We start from the raw sequence: 19698 nt of genomic DNA, 5'->3' as shown, positions 1-19698 counted from the left end.
GATAAAACGAAAGAAAAGCCTTACCTTCTGAATAGCTTTGGACTTAATTAAAGACACCCCTTTACTTCATGTACATGATAGATGAACATTTACACACACACACACACACACACACACACACACACCTATAAGATAATAGAAGGTGACACCTTCGTTCTCCATTTTATTAAGGATAAAAGCTTTGGGATCTAGAATTGGAGTTAATGTGTGTCCACTAAAGCTGGCTCTTGTCAAGTTCCTTAACGTCATCCCCAAGTCTTGGTCATGCTAACTCTGGGGTTGAAGAATGCTCGGGTGGAACCTATCTCTAGCAGAAGTCTGACCCACTGAATGGTCCTTCTTGGGGGAGGGAGTGTAGGGCAGGATAGTGGTTTCCATGGCAACCCTTGACTTACACAGCATCCAGCTTTGTCCCATTGAAAGCATGTCCTTGGACTGAAGTAAAGCCATTGTTGTATAGTTTCCTATAATCAACAGAGAGAGGAGAAATCAGTGACCTATAAGAGGTAGTGCTGGCTCTTCTCTGAGGGTTGCTCTTTATTTCTTCAGTGCCAGAGATGTGCATGAAGGTTCTTAGGCCCTACAAGAAAACTTTACAGTATGTCTTATTTGGGACATGGAATAGTGTTTTCCAGTTTGAATCCCCATTCTCCAGACTTAGCTCCTAGAGCTTTAAGCTGTTTCCCAGAAGCAGATTCACTTTAATGAGCAAAGATTTGCAATCATTAAGGATTTTTAAAAAAATGTTTTACATATACTCAAAAAACTGGGGTTTCAGGAAATAGTTAACCCAATGTCAATAATGGAGGAATAAGTGCAGTTTCTCAAGATGAGCACTTTAAAAGACATTATTCATCTGAATGCATAGGTTTTATATTTTTCTCTTTAAAATGTTGTTTCACATTTATAGTCATATTTTTAATCCTCAGGGTGTATCATACATTAAATGCTTAATTAAATGGTTGAGGACTGAATCAAATTGAACTTCAAAAACAAATCTAAGAAAATAGATAGACCATGGCCTTTTGGGGAAGTTTTAATGTTTTAACTTGTTGCTATGTTTCTGCAACTAATTAATTCATACAGCGATTCCAAGGGCTGGACTGAAGCATTATCTCCTCTATTTCCTAGTCAGGTTATTGAGATATGGAGGCGATTTGCCAAAGCCGCACTGATGCACAGCTGTCGGGAATCAGGATTTCTGAACTCAAAAGCAATTCTTCCCACCCACCAAAAGGACACATCCTTTCTGCTGGAAAAGGAGCTCCAGCCATGGGAACTCTGGTCTACACAGGGGTGCATGGGGGTTCCTGGGGGCTACTGGCATGGGATAAGAGAAGGCTGCCATGTCCACAATCAGGCACAGTGAGTGGCGATTGTAGGGGAACTCTGAAAACTACTGCAGTGCCTCCTGTGAACTCTGGTAACACAGTGAGAAGCATACAGGAGACTCCAAACTTGGAATTAGACCTGGCTCTGTCACTTCATAGTAGGTGACCCTGAGAACTTCTCAACCTCAATTATCCGCAGTTTTCGTTGTCTGTAAAACTATGATAAAATAATACCTAATCAAAACGTTACTGGCAGGATAAAACAGCTATACATTTAACAAGTAAGGTGTGGACACTTATGAGACGACCACGTTAAAATGAATACCTTGCAAACTTGGATTTATCGTATGTAGTTGTGAAGAACTAGAAGAACTAGAAGAACTATCGTATGTAGAACTAAGAGGCAATCCTTGTTTGCTTTTTGTTTTGTTTAAAATAATTACACAATGAGTTTATTTCCTGCTACTAAGGTGTCCTGGGGGAGGACTGCAATGCACCGGGACGCTAAGCACAGTGGCTGAGAAAGCTCTATAGGTAAGTTAATTTTTTCTGAACTAGAGTTCATTAATGAAGATGTGAGAATTGTACATTTGGCATTTCTATTTTCCCAAACTTTGCTGAGAGGCCTGGACAATAAAAATGTTCTTTGTTGGAATTACATTTCAAAGATTAAATAAAACTCTTATTGGACAAGTAGGTCTCAGAAAGGGAAAATAGTGAAGAAAGAAAAACATAGTAGGAAAGAAAGAACAAAGGGTTGCAAACTTTGATTGAAACTCTATCCTACCAGGAATATGGGTACAAAGTTTGCTGTTGGACACATACCCTTTCACGTTTATAGTTTTTTGAGCATGAGCTTTAAAGAAGCCAGGACTTTTGCAGGTATGTAGAAATAATCATCTGAAAAGATAATGGACAAGCTATGCCATCCCCACCTCTAGGTTTCAGGAAAGTTAAGGTTCCCTCATTCAGAGGTTTATCAAATGCCTACTGGGCCCCATGCTGGGTGTGAGACAAACAGCAGCTTTCACTTGAGAGGGCTGCTTGGGATACGGGTCCCTAGAAAAGGATGTCAAAATGTGGAGGTAACATTCTGCAAAGAAATTGAGACTGGTGTTTATATACAATGAGTGGGCACAATGGAAGGCTTTACGGAAGAGGTAAATGGCCTTGAGGTTTGGGGACTGAGCAGGCTAAACCCCAGTCTTTGCTGTGCTGTCAAATGAAATGGTGGCTGAGGAGTCTCTTGTCTTATCAAGAGAGCTCTCCCCATTTTTCGAGAAGGATGAATTGAAATGCTCCACTGTGGATAGAGTCCCAGAGGTTGAGATACCTTCACAGGGTCAAGACTGCTTGACTTGGAACGCTTGGAAACTGCCTCTTCAAAGGGTCGTGTGGAGGCCTGGATCAATTTTGCTGGGGCATAATTCAATCAGGTTTGCATACGACGAAGAACCCTTGGACTGTAGTGTGACTGGAGAAAGGGAGCTGGGTGACAATCTGGGCAAAACCCCCACCAGGCCTGAACCTGGGCAGTGGTACTGAAACTAGAGAGACGGGATCCTTTGGATGTAGTCCCAACTCTACTTTGTAGCTAATTCGATGAGAGAGGGGAATTTTTACCAGCTTGGAGAATTAACTCATCTTTTGTACCTCTATTAGATCTCCTTCATTAGAACATTTTGTGAATTTCCCTGATCTAGCATTTCTTTTGAACAACTAAAGAGCAGAACCCATTCAAACTCTGGCAAAATGATGATGTAGAGCAGAACTATGTTTTCTATTCAATATCCCTTCATAGGAACTTAATAATAGCTTGTGACGACACAGTTGAAGTATGAGTGCAGAGTATGAAAAGCCCCTAGCATCACCATTTTCTAGCTCAGTGACCTTGGGAAAGTCACTTAAATTTGCTTTAACCCCAGGTTCTTCCTCTGTTCAATGGGGATACTAGAACCCAGACTATTATAAGGTCTGCAGGCCAAATCTGGCCCACTGGCTGTTTTTGTAAATAAAATTTTGTTGGAACATAGCTATGCTCATTAGTTTCTATATTGTGGATGGCTGCTTTTGCCCTGAAATAGCAGAGTTGAACAGTTGCCACAAAGGCCATGTGGTCTGTAAAATCTGAATGGTGCACTGACCCCTTCTGTAAGGGACTACTCTCTCGTCTTGTTACCTAAACCACTTCGTCACCTGTAGAGCACCACACCATGAGTCACTACTCTTATTTAACTATGTGAAACCCTCGGTAGACCATAGAGCACATACTATATGGTAGTACGGTTCTTGGATGGCCTGTGGAAATAGTACAGTGGCCCAAATAAATATTTCATTGTTGGCAGGAGTGGAACTGGCAGTACTCACAGTGTCAAGGTTTCATTGCACAGGCCCTGAAAAGCATTTGCAGGGATCGAAGTCATGTAGGGGTTGTCTGTAATTTCACTGCAGGAGAGGAACAAAAACACCTGGTGAAAAAAGTGCTTTCTGGGCTTCCCTGGTGTCTCAGTGGTTAAGAATCCGCCTGCCGTTGCAGGGGACACGGGTTCAAGCCCTGGTCTGGGAAGATCCCATATGCCGTGGAGCAACTAAGCCCGTGCGCCACAACTGCTGAGCCTGCGCTCTAGAGCCCGTGAGCCACAACTACTGAAGCCCACATGCCTAGAGCCCATGCTCCGCAACCAGAGAAGCGACCGCACTGAGAAGCCCGCGCACCGCAATGAAGAGTAGCCCCTGCTCGCCACAACTAGAGAGCCTGTGTGCAGCAACAAAGACCCAATGCAGCCAAAAATAAATTAAAAAAAAAATGCTTTCCTTCTGGAGCTGGGCTCTTGCTGCACATATGCCCTTAAATAAATAACCTGACACAATTCAGTTTTATCTTATTTCTTTTTAGGTGTCATTGACACTTCTTAGCTGTTGGTGGCTCAGAGGTCCGGTGAGGTGGTGAGAGCTGTCCTAGGTGGACATATACTCAGAGCCCCACATGTGCAGTGAGCAAGTAAGCTCTGGGTGTGGGCTGAGGTTCCTGACAATCCTCATGTGCAAGGGGAGCAGGTGGGTCTCAGAGATTTCTCATGAATCGCTGACTAATACTTTGTCCAGAGCAACTCATTTTCTCAGCGTGTGGAACCCCTAAAAAGGGTTGCTAGAATGGGATCAGTTGATTTCATTTCATGAGTATTACTGAAGTGCCCTCCACTTGCAAGACATATACTCCTAGAGAACATTTCTATGCCAGTCTAGTTGCTGGAAGACGGCCTGTATTATGAACTGAGCTCTTCTGCAGCAAAGAAGCATGGGCATTTTTTCTAACAGAATCCCAAGAGTTTGGATCCTATCATTCTACATTTTGCTGATTCTGTAGTTCAAACTCAGTCTGTAATTCTCTCTGCATATGTCCTTTCACTTCTAAACAACTAGTAAGATACTTAACTGTGTCATAGGTTTTGGAAAAGAGCACCATGGCCCCAATCAGAAGTCACAGGAAGTAGTTTGAGCACCACTCACAACTGCTCCTTGGGACTCTCCTCAGACAAAATCCCTTAGGTTTTCTATTCCTCCGTTTCCTCATTTGTTTAGTGGAAAAACTGTTACTTCTTTTTATATCTCGTAAGGTGGTCGAGAGGAGCAAATATGATAACACATGGGAGAGTGAAAAGCTGTGAAAAACTATGTGAAAAATAGAGTATCATCATTATCATCAAATTCCTTCTATTCAAACAATCCCAGCAGCAAAAATATGCCATAGTTTCTCCCATTAAAAATAAAAAAACAAAAAACCCTTTTCTCCGTATTCAATATGCTCCAACTACTGAGGCATTTTCTGCTTCTTTTTTGTAGTAAAACTTCCCTAAAGAGTTTGTTATGGTCACTCTCTCTAATTCCCCCTTCTGGTTCTTTCTTGAGCCCACTCCAACCAGACTTCTCCACCCGCAGAACCCCACTGGAAGCGTTCTCTTCAGAATCACTGATGCCCCGTGTTACTAAACCCAATGGCCATTTCTCAGTCCTTGCCTTACTTCATCCATCAGTGCATTTGTCACAGCTGATCACTGCTTCCTCCTTGAAAGAACTGCTTCACTTGGTTTCAACCAACCCCTCTGGCTGCAGCCCAGTTCTTGTCAGTGGCAAGTAAAATATTGCCAAATATTGCATATGTGCACACTTACAGTATGAAGAATACATCAGTGGAATAAACTTTGGTCAGGTCTGGGAATACTCTAAGTCCAGTGTTGAAAATGCCACTAAAGTACATGAAAAAGAAGAACAAAAGAACAGAAATAAGGTAAGAAAATCAACACATAAGAAGTAGAATAATGTAATAGCTAAAAGTATGTGCTCTGAAGTCAGACTAGGATCAAATCCTAAGTCCTTCATTAATTATCTGAGAGACCATGGCAAGTTCTAATCCTTGGATGAAATGATGCTCCCTGAAGAATCAAGAATCTAACCCAGTCCACCAGTGTCAATACATCTTTTCTGTTTAGAAGCATCTGGGGATTGTTTGAACCAAGTGGGATTCCTAGAAATAGGAATTCAGATTTCTTTCCATGTGTGTGTGTGTGTGTGTGTGTGTGTGTGATTTCCTTGTTTTAACTGGAGGACATTATGTGTGTGTTGGGGGGAAGGGAGGGTAGAATAAGGAGAGGATGGGACAGGAAGATAATATAATTACCCAACTCCAAGCCAGGCTTCTTCTTTCAAACTCTACATTATATTGTGTTCATTATTTTACCAAGAATGGTATTCCCATGGCAGTCACTTGAGAATACCATGGCAGCAGTACCATAAAACTATGTCCAGATAAGGGAGGAAATCAGTCAAAGACAATATCTTCACTCTCCAAAGCTGTGTCATCAGGGCAAAATGTCAAGATTAAAACGTGCATTGACAGCATGAATCCAAAAACTCTCAAACTCTGGATGCCTCTCAGACTTAGTTGGTTTCACATTTCTTGCAGCTACTAGAACATAGGTAGTGGATTTAGTGATTTTTTTGAGAGCTTCGGTATGACGTGGTGAGAACTTGTAACTACCAGTAGATCTTTAAAGAAAGTCTTCCAGTAGAGAAAATTCTAGTCCCATTGCTGTACCATCTAAGGCAAATTCTGACCTGACTCCTTTTAGAAGGGAAGACATATGATTTGAAGAGGAAGAAGAGCCTGAGTTCTCAAAAAAGCAAATGGGACATTCTAAATAACAAAGGAGAGATGTAAGATTCCATGAGGTATATTTGGAGAACAGTAAAAAAATCTAGTTCAATTGCAACAGCTGTTCATGTGGAAGAGTATGGTGGGGAGACCCAGAGTTAAGTGGGGACCATATCAAAAAGGGCTGGAAATGCCATATTAGGGACTTGGACCAAGACCTGTCTATTCTTTAAAACCCTGAACAAGTCCATCTCCTTCTGGATGTCTCCTCTAATTACCTGTACCCCCAGATAATGTATGTACCTCTTATTTGTCACTTACCATTGTTCTCCTAGGGGAGGAACTTTTCAATCCCATATATAATATCTTCTTTAACTAGATTGTAAGTTTCTTGAAGGCAAGGACAATGTTTTTTTATCCTACATGTTCCCCACTGAGCCCTGCACATAGCAGGGGACCATCATATCAAAGAGTTACTGATGGATTGGAACTCAAAGTCCACACAGGAGCAATTGCCTTGTGCTATAAGTTTTTATTACTCGCCAGATACCCTTTCAGCCACATTTCTCATCCATATCCTCTTCTGTTCTCCTGGCATCTCCCACTCCTACCTCTTCAATACTGAACTATTTTTCATTCCCCAAACAAGGCATGTGGTTCCACACCTTTGTATCTTTATCATGCTATCCCATCCACTTGTATTTCTCTTCTACCCCTCCCCCTCCTTTTCCTGGATAAACTCTATTCATCCTTAAAGACTAATTTCATAAAATACATTTGGATATATACTTTTATTTAAAATCCCTAGATGGAAATGAACTAATATGTTAATAGTGATTATTTCTGAGTATTGGGATTAAGGTTGACTTTTTTTCTTCATAACGTTTTTGTGTTCTAATTTTTTACAACGCATGTGAGCAAGAAAGAAGGGAAGAAAGGAAGGTACCCAGAAGACCTGAGGCCATACACACACATCCACTGAACACACTTCCTTGAGTACCTAGGCAGTAGGCGCTAAGCAGTAAAGATACAACAAAGAACAAAAATGTTGTGGTCCCTGCTCTCATTGAGGTTACAGTTAGCTCACAAGGTGTCACCAAAGCAAAGCAGTAAGTGCTGTCCCTTCCATTTTTGTCCCCCTAGCTCTAAGAGATGAGGTTTTACCCGTTTTTGTTTTCTGTTTGTTTTTGTGTAACAGTCACTCTAATATTGTGATACCCATTTCCTAACAAAATTGACCAGTGGGCTTTCAGAGGTTTTTGTTTTGTTTTGTTATATTCATTTAAAGACCATATATACATGATGGCATTTTCTCCCTCATGTCTCTTGGGGCAGGTCTCTCGTCCCAGCATTATGTGTTGACTTTTGAATAGGTTTTTAAAATGTGTATCATTTCACCTGTTACCTTGCCTCATGGGAAAAGGTGGGGAGTAAGTCACAGGATGTGATTGCTCCAGGCCACACACCACTAAAATGGCCCACATCATCCTAGGGATATTCCTACATTATAATTCTCTTAAAAAAAAAAAAAAAGGTAGGAAGGGACAGGAGTTAATACTTACAGGAACTTTAGAAGGGGGAGCTCTTTCAGGGCGCTGCGGTCTATGTAAGTTAAGCTTCTGGTATTCCGAATCTCTCTGTAAAAGTACAGGAAACATATTCACTGTAATATATCCCTTTCTGTTCTTATGAAAGATAAAACAACATAAATCAGGTTTAGCAAATGTTCCTGAGAGGAATACACATTTACATGGTGCCCCAAGGACTTCTCCCAGGAGCCAGTCCCATCCACAACAAGCTACTTTTTTTTTTTTTTGCTGTACGCGGGCCTCTCACTGTTGTGGCCTCTCCCATTGAGGAGCACAGGCTCCGGACGCACAGGCTCAGCAGCCATGGCCCACAGGCCCAGCCGCTCCATGGCATGTGGGATCTTCCCGGACCAGGGCACGAACCCGTGTCCCCTGCATCGGCAGGTGGACTCCCAACCACTGCACCACCAGGGAAGCCCACAAGCTACTTTTTGGCTCCTTTCAGGGACACAATGACTGTTCAGCTCTCATCACTGGCTTAGTTTCAATCCATTTAAATTTTGGGGTGACCTTTCTCATCTACAGTCTCCGAGTCTTTTTTCCTTTTAGATTTGAATAGAAAAGAAAAATCTCTCCAATGGTTTGTTGAGGGAAGATATCTTTATTAACAACAGCAAGTAACCTGGCCCTGGAGTGGGGGTCTGAGTGGATTATATAATGGATTACAGCAAGAAAATAAGGTCAGTGAGGCTCCTCTGTCAATTGCTATTTCAGAGGCAGTAGAGGTAGTGAGTATTAAGAGTTCACTTGGGTTTATTTTTCTATATCAGTAACTGAAAGCTCTTGAGCACATGTGATAATATCATATATGTCTATAACTTATCTACTTAGGTTTATATACATGCTAATCAAAATGCACAGTTAGCATTAATGAAATTAGTGCCTGCTTAGAAATGGACTCTCATTGGTAGAATTAAATGTATTCAACATGTGTAGATTGGTTAAAAGAGTTTAAAGGCTTATGTGAAGAGGGTAGGAAAACTTAGTAAGACTTATAGTCTATCCCCTTCTGAATGGCACCTAAGGCTTGATTCCTAAAGGAACCTGCACCTAGGGGTTGCTGGTAACAACTAGAAGACTTAGAATCTAGCCTCTGGGATTTTTTAAACAGTTTTACTGAATGAGAATTTCCATTAACTTCATGCGTTGTGATTAGATACAATTAGATGATGTTTAGTAAACTTACAGAATTGTAAAATCAATTATCATCACAATCCAGTTTTAGAACATTTCTATTAATGACAAAAAATAATCATATGTACATTTGCAATTAATTCCCACGCCCTGCCTCTTGCCTAGGAACCACTGATCTCCTTTCTACCTCTAAATTTGCCTTATGTGGACAGTTCATATAAATGGAATCAGAAATATGTAGTCTCGTGCGTCTGGCTTCTTTCACTTAACAGAGTGTGAAGTTCATCCACGTGTAGCATATATCAGTAATTTGCTCCCTTTTATTACTGAAGAGTTGGATGGACCTGAGATCAAATCTTGGCTCTGCCACTTCTGGCTACATGACCTTGGACAAGTTACTTGACCTCTTTGAGCCATAGTTTCCTCATCTGTAAAATAGGGACAATAATAGTGCCTCTTTCATAAGACTCTTATGAGGGTCAAATAATGTCTATAAGGGGTTTGATATGTGTCTTAGTTTATGGTGAGGGCTCTATAGGTGATAGTTTTATTATTGTTATTCTCCTGAGTGGAATGAAAGCTGGAACAGACATTGGAGACTTGGGGTTGGAGGTAATGCAATGTTTGCAAAAATTTAAAAACATAAACCAAACGAACAAAAAACCCCCACTAGGTTTTGCATTTGACAAAGGACAGTGGATATGAAACAGACCTTGGAAAAGAGAGAGTGGCATTAACTCTGAGAACAGAAACCATCTCCCACTTCCCCCACCTCAGCTTACTGTCTATTATTAGCATAACCTTCCTGGTCCCTTGTCTTCATTAGCATAACTTTTGCCCAGGAAAATAACTTTATTATTAATTTTGGGAACTTCTTGAAAGACCCATCAATGCTTCAACAGTTTATATCCCAAAACTCTTAGAAACCCTCACTTCAAAATCTTTGCCTTGTTGTGTCCACTAATCCTAAACTATCGTATCACGATCTTTATCCAACCAAGACCCTGCATAGAAAGACCCACTTTAAACTAGATGGTTTAAATTTTGCTCTGGCTTGAAACTAAAAGCCCTGCATCCCTGAAACTCCCTCTATCCTGGGTAAACTAGGACCATTGGCTACCCCACTGCACACTCTCATAGCAATCCCACCTTGCCCCTCTAAGACTATCAGACTCTGTTGAGATGCTCTGTGTGGTGAGCAGTAAGCTCCTTGCCAGAGCTTTCCATTTGGAGAGGACGGTTCAAACGTCTGTCAATCAAACGTAAACTAGTTAGAAGAGTTTGACAACTGAGTGTGGTTTGCATTCTGGAAAATTGCTCCATGAGTGACTATTGTTGAACAAGTGAACTTGAGTGAGCAGCCCAAGAGAATGTCACAATAAAAGAGTGTAGCCTGGCTGAATCAACTTTAGGGATAGAGAATGAAAGGGAAATGAACCACAGCTGTTGGTTACAGCTGATTAAATGAGGCTGGCAACCAACATGGCAGCTGTAAGAGAAGAAAGAGGTGAGAGAGGCTACAGGCAGAGAGAGGGAGACACAAAAGAGGAGATGGATTTTTCAGGGAAAATGTATGAGTGAAATAAAGGGGAAAGATGGACAAGAGATACCGCAAGAAAACACCAGGCAAAAGAAGCCACCTTCTGAGGTAAGTGGTTAACACTTGTTCGCAAATGACTTTTAAAATATCTCTGCTGAGAGAAAGATAAATACTGTATGAAATCATTTACACGTGGAATCTAAAAGTGCCAAACTCAGAGAAACAGAGAGTAGAGTGGTGGTTACCAGGGACTGGGGAGATATTGGTTAAAGTGTACAAGCTTCCAGTTATAAGATTAGCAAATTCTGAGAATCTAATGTACAGCATGGTGATTACAGCTAATAATACTGTACTATATCACTGAAAGTTGCTACAAGAGATGTTAAATATTCTCACCACAAAAAAGAAATGATAATTATGTAACAGGACAGAGGTGTTAGCTCATGCAATGGTGGGAATCATTTTGCAGTATATGAGTATACTAAATCAACACATTGCATACCTTAAACTTACACAATGTTATATGTCAATTATATCTCGATAAATCTAGAAAAATAAAATCTCTGCTGAAACAAAGAAGGGGAGTGGGGCATGGACTGCCAGTAGTTTAGCTAAATGGAGACCGATGTCAGAATTGAATGCAGCTGGTATAGCTGTTGCAAAAAAAGCAATGGAGATGTGGAGGTAAGTACCAGAAACCTCTGATAAGAAGGAGAAAATAGGAGTCCAAACTGGAATGAGTTCCAAGAATGCCTGGGAGGGTGAATTTGAATCACACAATTTTGAGTAAAGCAATTATGGCTCAAGTGTGCAGGAGGCCAGATATGCTGCCAGGAAGCTGGGGACACCGAGAGAAAGAAAACCTATATGTAATTGCAGCACAGTGGGTTGGAATAGAGATGTCCTGCAGGGTGAGTTTGAACAAGAGCTGAAGATCCCAGTGCCTCTGGATCAGGAGCCTGGGTCCCCGAGTGACTGCATGGAGGAAGGCTACCCTGCCCACCTGCTCATCTACCCAGTACTGTCTCATAAAGAAGAAATAAACTTGTTACCTTAGGGTTTACACATTTTTATTTTTGTCTGTTTCTTACAGTAATTAGCCTACCCAAACTCATACAATAAGCATCAATAAATTCTTAAAATACAGAGCACACTGTTAATAGTGGTCATCTCCGGGAGAAAGGTTTGGAGGCTAGGAATGTGTGAATTTTACTTTTTATTTTATCTTGTTCAAATGAGGAAAAAAATATAATAAAAGCCATGCAAAAGAAAACCCCAAATTAAAAAAAATAGCAATACATATCCTATATAAAAAATTTTAATATGCAGTGCCAAAGAGTTTGCTTAAATCTTCAAGTATGCTCTTCCACGGAGTGGGGCGATTTAGCTGTGTCCGGGAAATACTTGAGGGTCTTGAAGCTTACTGAATAGAAAAAAGCCCAGCCTTGGAAAATTATAAGGTGAAAAGGGATTGGGTATATTTATTACTCAGAACAGTTCTACCAGTGAGGGAATAGAAGAACTGATTTTAGAGAAGTAGGTAACATCCTCCTTATTTTAGAGACAAAACAATGCAGATGCTTAGAAACGTTAAGTGACTGATCTGTTACACAGTTAGAGGCAACTCTGGACCTTAAACTAGGAATTCTAACTCCAAATACAGCTTTTTTTTTTTTTTTAATGATGTTTAAAGGAGATCATCGACCAGAGCTTAAATATAAATACTCATTATTGCTTAATTTTCCTTCATTGGATTTCAAATAAAATGGACATTTAGATGAAAAGTCTAATGATGCCCAGTGTGCAGTGTTTTCACAAGACAGCAGATTAATAATTTAGCATACATTAGGTTCATTTAATCATACATCTAGATTCTGGATTTTCTTCTGAGAAATATTTTTGTTAATTCTCAGAGCCAAAAATAGAGAAATTGGTTTGTTTAAAACAACTGGCATTGTGGCAGGTACTTAGTATCCAGTCTAAACCGAAAGAACAGGGAAATCAGCAAGGTGAGAGAAGGGAGTTCTCAGGTTGGGGAGCGAGCAAACAAAAAGGGGGGAAATGAAGGCTTAAACCCTCCTATGAAGGAACTTTGCAACTACTGATTTTCTTCCATTGTCCTGTCCCCCCTCCCACCTCAATTATTCAATAGGCATTAGTCCTGGCATTTGACTGTGATCCTCAGCCTTAGAGATATTTGCCTGTATACCCTAAACATCTCCAGTCCATGAATGAAAAGCACGCCAAGCTGGGAAAGAATTGAGGGCGATAATAAATTCGAGTTGGCATTTCACCTGCAAAGTTAGATGGGGCCAAGGGCGATAGGAAAGCGTCAGACTCCCACCGGGCTCGGAGACTGAATTAAAATAATTGAAGAGAAGAGAAGCTGCCCCAGTCAGCATAGCTGGATTCTCAAGAAATACAAATGCAATAATGCGTAAGACTCTGTTGTTTAAAGCAAGAAACTGAGCAAGACTATTAACCAAAAACCTAGCTCTCAGCCAGTCCCAGATCCTTTGCAATGCTTATTTCAATTTGATTTTCAGGGTTTTTTTCTAGTCTGCTTTTAAGTGGCAATGGTTCAAAAAAATGGGAGGCAGGCCACTTTGACTTTGACTAGATCTGCTTACTCTAGTGAGTGGTGTGTGGAGAGATTCGTTAAACACATAATTAGTGGACATCTATCATGTGCAACTTTACTGCACGCTCCAGGAGGTGTAGGGAAGTAGCAACTAATTATTTAGCTACTTTAAAAACAAGATGTGGGGCTTCCCTAGTGGCGCAGTGGTTGAGAGTCCACCTGCTGATGCAGGGGACACGGGTTCGTGCCCCGGTCCGGGAAGATCCCACATGCCGCGGAGCGGCTGGGTCCGTGGGCCATGGCCGCTGAGCCTGAGCGTCCGGAGCCTGTGCTCCGCAATGCGAGAGGCCACAACAGTGAGAGGCCCGCGTACCGCAAAAAAAAAACCAAGATGTGAATATGTTGGCAAAGCCAGAATTTTGTTACTTTAAATACTTTAAATGCTTTAAATGCTGTACTATACCGATGTGAAAACTGGGACTAAGAATTAAGTAAATTAATGTTGAAGTAACATTTTGTGATAGGCTTTTATCACATAATAAATCACCCACGTATTTTTTTTTTTAGTTCACCCATGCTGAAAAGTGTTTTTCACCTTATAAAATCCGTCTGATTTGAAGTAAATGGATAGTTTTCTGCACTAATAGCATGAAACGTATGAGAGTCAGTTTATGGCAGTCACAAGTTTAGTAATTACTGAAGTAAAAGGGCTAGAAGAGTAATTAATATGAGATTAATTGAGCTTTGTGGGGAACAGAATTGTGCAATACAGGCTTGAGATTCCCTTTTCCAAATGTGAAACCATAAAATGTTGATCTCATGCAACCATCACGTTAGTAACATAAGGCAAGTGGAGACGGTGGGAGGAAGAGACTGACGTTTAAAGAATGCCTAGGGACAAAAACTGGACTGAGGAGCTTCAAGATGGCGGAAGAGTAAGATGCGGAGATCAACTTCCTCTTTCCAAATACATCAGAAATACATCCACATGTGGAACAGCTCCTACAAAACACCTACTGAACGCGGGCAGAAGACCTCAGACCTCCCAAAAGGCAAGAAACTCCCTACGTACCTGGGTAGGGCAAAAGAAAAAAGAAAAAACAGAGACAAAACAATAGGGACGGGACCTGCACCAGTGGGAGGGAGCTGAATCACCCATGTATTTTAACATCAAGTATTAATTTCAAAATTAATGCATATTGAAGGACTCCTTAATTTTTAAAAAGTTTATTTCATCTGACTATAAAGGTAATATATATATATATATACATTGTAAAACTTGTAAACACTTTCACATCAAAAAGATGTGAAATCTCCCATCATTCCATGATCCAAAGAAAATCAGTTTTTTTCTCTCCGTAGATATATTTGGTTTTTGTTGTTGTTTTAACAGCATTGTGTCAAAAGCAGTTCCTCTGAGATTAGTCTATGACAAAAGATGTCTAATGGTTGCTCAATATTTCATACTAAACCATTCTTCTACCTAATCATTTGAGTAGTTTCCAAATTTTTGCTATTATAAATTAATTCTGGGCCAAATGGTTTTTGTTTTGTTTTGTTTTGTTTTGCGGTACGCTGGCCTCTCACTGTTGTGGCCTCTCCTGTTGCGGAGCACAGGCTCCAGATGCGCAGGCTCCGGACGCGCAGGCTCAGCAGCCATGGCTCAGAGGACCAGCCGCGCTGCGGCATGTGGGATCTTCCTGGATCGGGGCACGAACCCGTGTCCCCTGCATCGGCAGGCGGACTCTCAACCACTGTGCCACCAGGAAAGCCCCAAATGGCTTTTTATGTGAACTTTTTTCTCACTCCTATGTTTATTTTCTTAGGGAAAATGTACTGAAATGGAATTACTGGGTTAAAAAGTACAAGGCTGTCAAAGCTCTTGTATATATTTGATCCTTAGCTTCTAAAGTCCTGATTTTTGGACTAACACTCACTTTTCAGAAATAGTCTATAAGTTCACAGAATAAGTTATTTCCTACATTTTCTTTTTTAAAATTTAAGATAAGAGTAAGTTTAATGACTCAAAATTATTGAACAACTTTATCCTAAAATGCTTATTAATGGACCAATTTTAGTTTGGGAGGACTTCTTCAACACCAGATTACAGGATTAAAAAATACTTGTAGTCACATTTTTCTAAAATGTAACCCAGATATGGACTGTCCCATCATTCTTCTGTTCCATCATACTTGCCTGCTGATAATAAGGAATCCACTCACATCAGAAAGTGAGCAATGTAGATTTTACTGAAGATTCATAAGTCAGGGGAGAGGTTTTACACTGTATACTCCAAAGTTAACAACTTATTCCTCCCATCAGACTCTTCTGAGTTTTATTGTCTCTGCTACTGTGTATCAAGGCTTTTCAGTGAGAGATATCTTAATTATTCTACTATGATAATTATCGATAAAGTATTTTACCACTAACATTCCATTCCATAACTGGGGAAAAATAATCTATAATGGAAGGTGATATTCATGATTTTGATGCATTTTTAATTTATTGAGTAATTTAAAAAATAGATGCGAATTCAAAGAGAGTTTATAAATGTTCAGTTTTGAAGCAGATTGAGGAAAATGTAAGTTTATCAGCAGATTTTCCACTAGAAATAGAACATTATAAAAATGATTTTTCTTTTTTCAATTTATTTTTTTCTTTATCGGGATATAGTTGCTTTACTGTGTTGTGTTAGTTTCTGCTGTACAAGGAAGTGAATCAGCTATATGTATACATATATCCTCTCCCTCTTGGACCTCCCTCACCCCTCCACCCCCCATCCCACCCATCTAGGTCACCACAGAGCACTGAGCTGAGCTCCCTGCGCTATAAGGAGGTTCCCACTAGCTATCTGTTTTACACATGGTAGTGTATATATGCCTGGAGGATGTATACAGCTACTTTCATGATTATTTAATGATCAGGACTAAGACTGGTGCTCTCAAAACCTCCAATAAATCCACTTGATTCAATTCAGTGAATCAGCAAAATTAAGTCTTATCTCACTATCTGCTGTAAATCACATGTTTTACCTACCCAGTTGTGGAATTTTTATTTACTTGTGATTTTCAAGAAAATCCACAAAACAAAAACAAAACCCCAAAAATCCACAAAACAGTAAAAACATATTTCTGAGGGCAGCACTTTATTTAATTATTTCTTCTTTTAATTAAAGAGATATTTTGAGTTTGCATTGGTTCTGGAGGCAGACACTCTTGGTTTCAAAGTCTGACTCTGAAATTTCTTAGCTGAGTAAACTTGGGTAAGAGCCCTGTGAGATACTTATTACCATCTTCATTTTACATAGTGGAAACTGAGGCTTCGTATTATTAAGTGGGACAGTATATGTGAAGCACTTTTAGCAGAGTGCGTGCCCATAAAAGGCATCCAGTAATTGGTAGCTACTATTAATATGAGTAACCACAGCAACCGTCTACTGTATGCTATTGGCTTCTTTATAAAGGAAATGAAATAGAAGATGGATGTGGCTAGTGTTTCATCAATTTACAGTTACAAATCTTTATCATATGTACACAATTTACAGTCATAAATCTTTATCATATGTACACTTTTGGGTCCAACCAGTATCCTAGCTGAAATTTAGAACTGAGGAGAACTAATTTGTAACCACTTAGGACCCTCAATAATTTGCAAAGAAACCTGCCATTCTTGTAGTTTTCTATTACAGATTCTCAGTGTCCCACCTCTTCTGACCATCTATTGCTGCATAACAAATTACCCCAAACTAAATGGCTAAAATAACAACCATTTTATTATAGCTCACAATTTTGTGGATTAGGATTTCAGGCAGTGCTAAACTGGGCAAGTTTTCTGCCCCATGTGGCATCCCCTAGGATCATTGGTTGGTATATAGCTGGTGTCTGTATCAATCTGGAGGGTCCAGGATGGTTGTGCTTCTATGCCTGGCTCTGATGCGGGTTGTTAGAAGGCTAGGTTCAGCTGGCTGCTTCTCCATCTCCATGTAATCTCAGGGCCTCCCCATATGGTCTTCCCATCAGTGTAGCTGGACTTCTTACATAGTGATTCAAGCCTCCAAGAGTCTAAATTAAAAGCTGCCAGTTCTCTTAAAGACTGGGCCTGAAAATGCATGATGTCATTTCCACCATAGTCTGTTGAAATATTGGGCAAAAGTTTCAAAATTTGAACAAAACCAGAAATCCATAGATCCAGGAAGTTCAGCAAACCCCAAGCAGGTTAAAGACAAAGAAAATATCACCTAGGTACATAATTTTGAAAACCAAAGATAGAGAGAAAGCCTGAAAAGCAGCCAGAGATAAATGGACACGTTATCCATAGGAGAACAATGATGAGAATATGAGTGAACAATGGAGGCCAGAAGACATGGAAAGATACCTTCAAAGGGCCAAAACAAAAAACTGCCTTGCTAGAATTCTATACCCAGCAAAACTAATTTTTAAATATTAAGGTAAAATAAAGTTATCTTCAGATAAATGAAAGCTGAGAAAATTTGTTGCCAACAGAACCACACTAACAAACATGCTAAAAGAAGTTCTTCAGGCTAAAGGGAATGATTGGATCTACAGGCAGGAATTAACACTGGAAATATTAAATATGGGAATATATGTAAAAGACTAGTTTTTCTTTACTCAAATTCTTTAAAGGTTAATTAACTCTTTTAAAAGATAGCAATGTGGTGGGATTTATAACATATATAGAAATAAAATATATGACAAAACAGAACAAAAAATGGGAGAGAGCAAATGCAATTATAATTTCAAAAGTTTCTTACATGATATGGGGATTGGTATAATTGTTCTTGGTAGACTATGATAAGTGAAGGATGCATATTATAATCCCTGAGTAACCACAAGAAAATATTACAAAGGGCTAAACAGCTAATAGGGGAGATAGAAGAGAATACTAGAAAACAAAAACAAAAGCAAAAACAACCTGATTAATCCAAGAGAAAACAAAGGAGGAACAAAGAACAGAGAAGAAAAATTGAAAACAAATTGGAAAATGGCAGGTTTAAATCATATCAATAATTACAGTAAATGTAATGGACTAAAAAAAAAAGGGTAGGGATTATTAGACAGAAAAGCAAGGTCCAGTTATGTGATGTTTACATAAAATGCACTTTATATATAAATATATATAGTTATTGAACACCATTTTTTTCTGTAAAATATAGTAGCTATTTCAGAGGATTGTCGCAAAGATTAAGTGAGTAAATATGTGTGTTGAGCATTCAGCATAGTGCTTGGGACATGGTAAATTCTCCATTAAGGACAGCTAAACATATATGCATCTGTGTATGTTCACACATAATAGTAAATGTTCTATCAATTGTAATTTTCATTAATTCAGACTTATTCAGTCTTCTACTTCAATTCATGATTTTAAAAGTACATGTTTAGAATATATCTAATTGTTCCCCGTTTTTTGGTTTTGGTTTGATGGTGTGAGTGATTGGCACACAAAACACACTGCCTTGTGGAAACATTTATTATTGTCTTCACACATTTGCATTGTTCTCACAAATTTTAGTAAGTTCTATAAAGCAAAAATAAAGGGTTCAATCATAGATTCAAGTGAAGGGTTCATTTAGGTGGGATCAAGGGTATGTGTAAGTAATATTTAGGCTGAAAAAATAATCGGTAGTGTTAACCAGGTAAAGAGAGAGAGAAAGATCTTTCTGGACAGAGGCAAAAGGATGTGAAGGCCCCAAGGTGGAGAAGATCTTGGACTGTTCAAGGAACTAAAGAACACAGGTGTGCAGGAATGGAGCAAGATGAGGGGACAGAGGTGGGCAGGGCCGGCTGAAGCCCTGGACCTGGAAGTTTATGTTGAAGACTCTGGATTTATCCTAAGAGAAAAATCATTCTGGCTGTTGTGCAGAAATGAAATAGAGGAAGCCAAAACTGGAAAAACCAGTTCGGCTATGAAGTTATTGTAGTCCAAGCAAGAGATGATGGTGGATTGGACAACGGTGGTGGCAGCGGAGAGGAAGAGGATGAATTTTTTATGTATTAGCGTAGTAGAATGGACAGGACATGGTGAAGGATTAGAAGTGGGTGATGAGGAAAGAAGGTATAGTGATCCCTTCAGGTGTCTGGGATTTGCAGTAAGGTGAATGGAGGTGCCATATACAGGCTCAGCAAGTATCAGAGGAGTTACAGATTTCAGGAGGAGAGGTAGATTTCAGTTTGGGGTATTTAAGTAGTGAGAGAGATGTAACACAGCTGAGGAGATGTCAAGTAGACCAATAGGTTAATGGTCCAATACTTAAAAAGTGAGGCCTGGACTAGATGTGTAAGTTTGAGACTTGTTGGATAAGATCACATGGGGGAGAGTGTGGAGTGAGAAGAGGACACAGGACTGGGCCATAT

At 39.8% G+C, this 19698-nt stretch overlaps 1 protein-coding gene across 1 annotated transcript in view; it reads right to left on the bottom strand.

The window, feature by feature from the left end:
- Positions 1-19698, bottom strand: part of TSHR (thyroid stimulating hormone receptor) — a 166950-nt gene that overhangs the window by 43375 nt on the left and 103877 nt on the right. Inside the window, exons 5-8 of the mRNA XM_027120220.1 lie at positions 8046-8120; positions 5504-5578; positions 3699-3776; positions 396-464 (exon numbers count right to left, since the gene is read on the bottom strand). Coding sequence (XP_026976021.1) covers positions 396-464; positions 3699-3776; positions 5504-5578; positions 8046-8120 — 297 coding nt within the window. The remainder of the gene's footprint in view (positions 1-395; positions 465-3698; positions 3777-5503; positions 5579-8045; positions 8121-19698) is intronic.

Source organism: Aethalodelphis obliquidens, unplaced genomic scaffold (genome assembly GCF_003676395.1).
Source record: "Aethalodelphis obliquidens isolate GAN/ISIS:26980383/991018 unplaced genomic scaffold, ASM367639v1 scaffold21, whole genome shotgun sequence".
In the NCBI taxonomy this organism is placed as follows: domain Eukaryota; kingdom Metazoa; phylum Chordata; class Mammalia; order Artiodactyla; family Delphinidae; genus Aethalodelphis; species Aethalodelphis obliquidens.
This window is presented reverse-complemented; position numbering and strand designations above follow the sequence as displayed.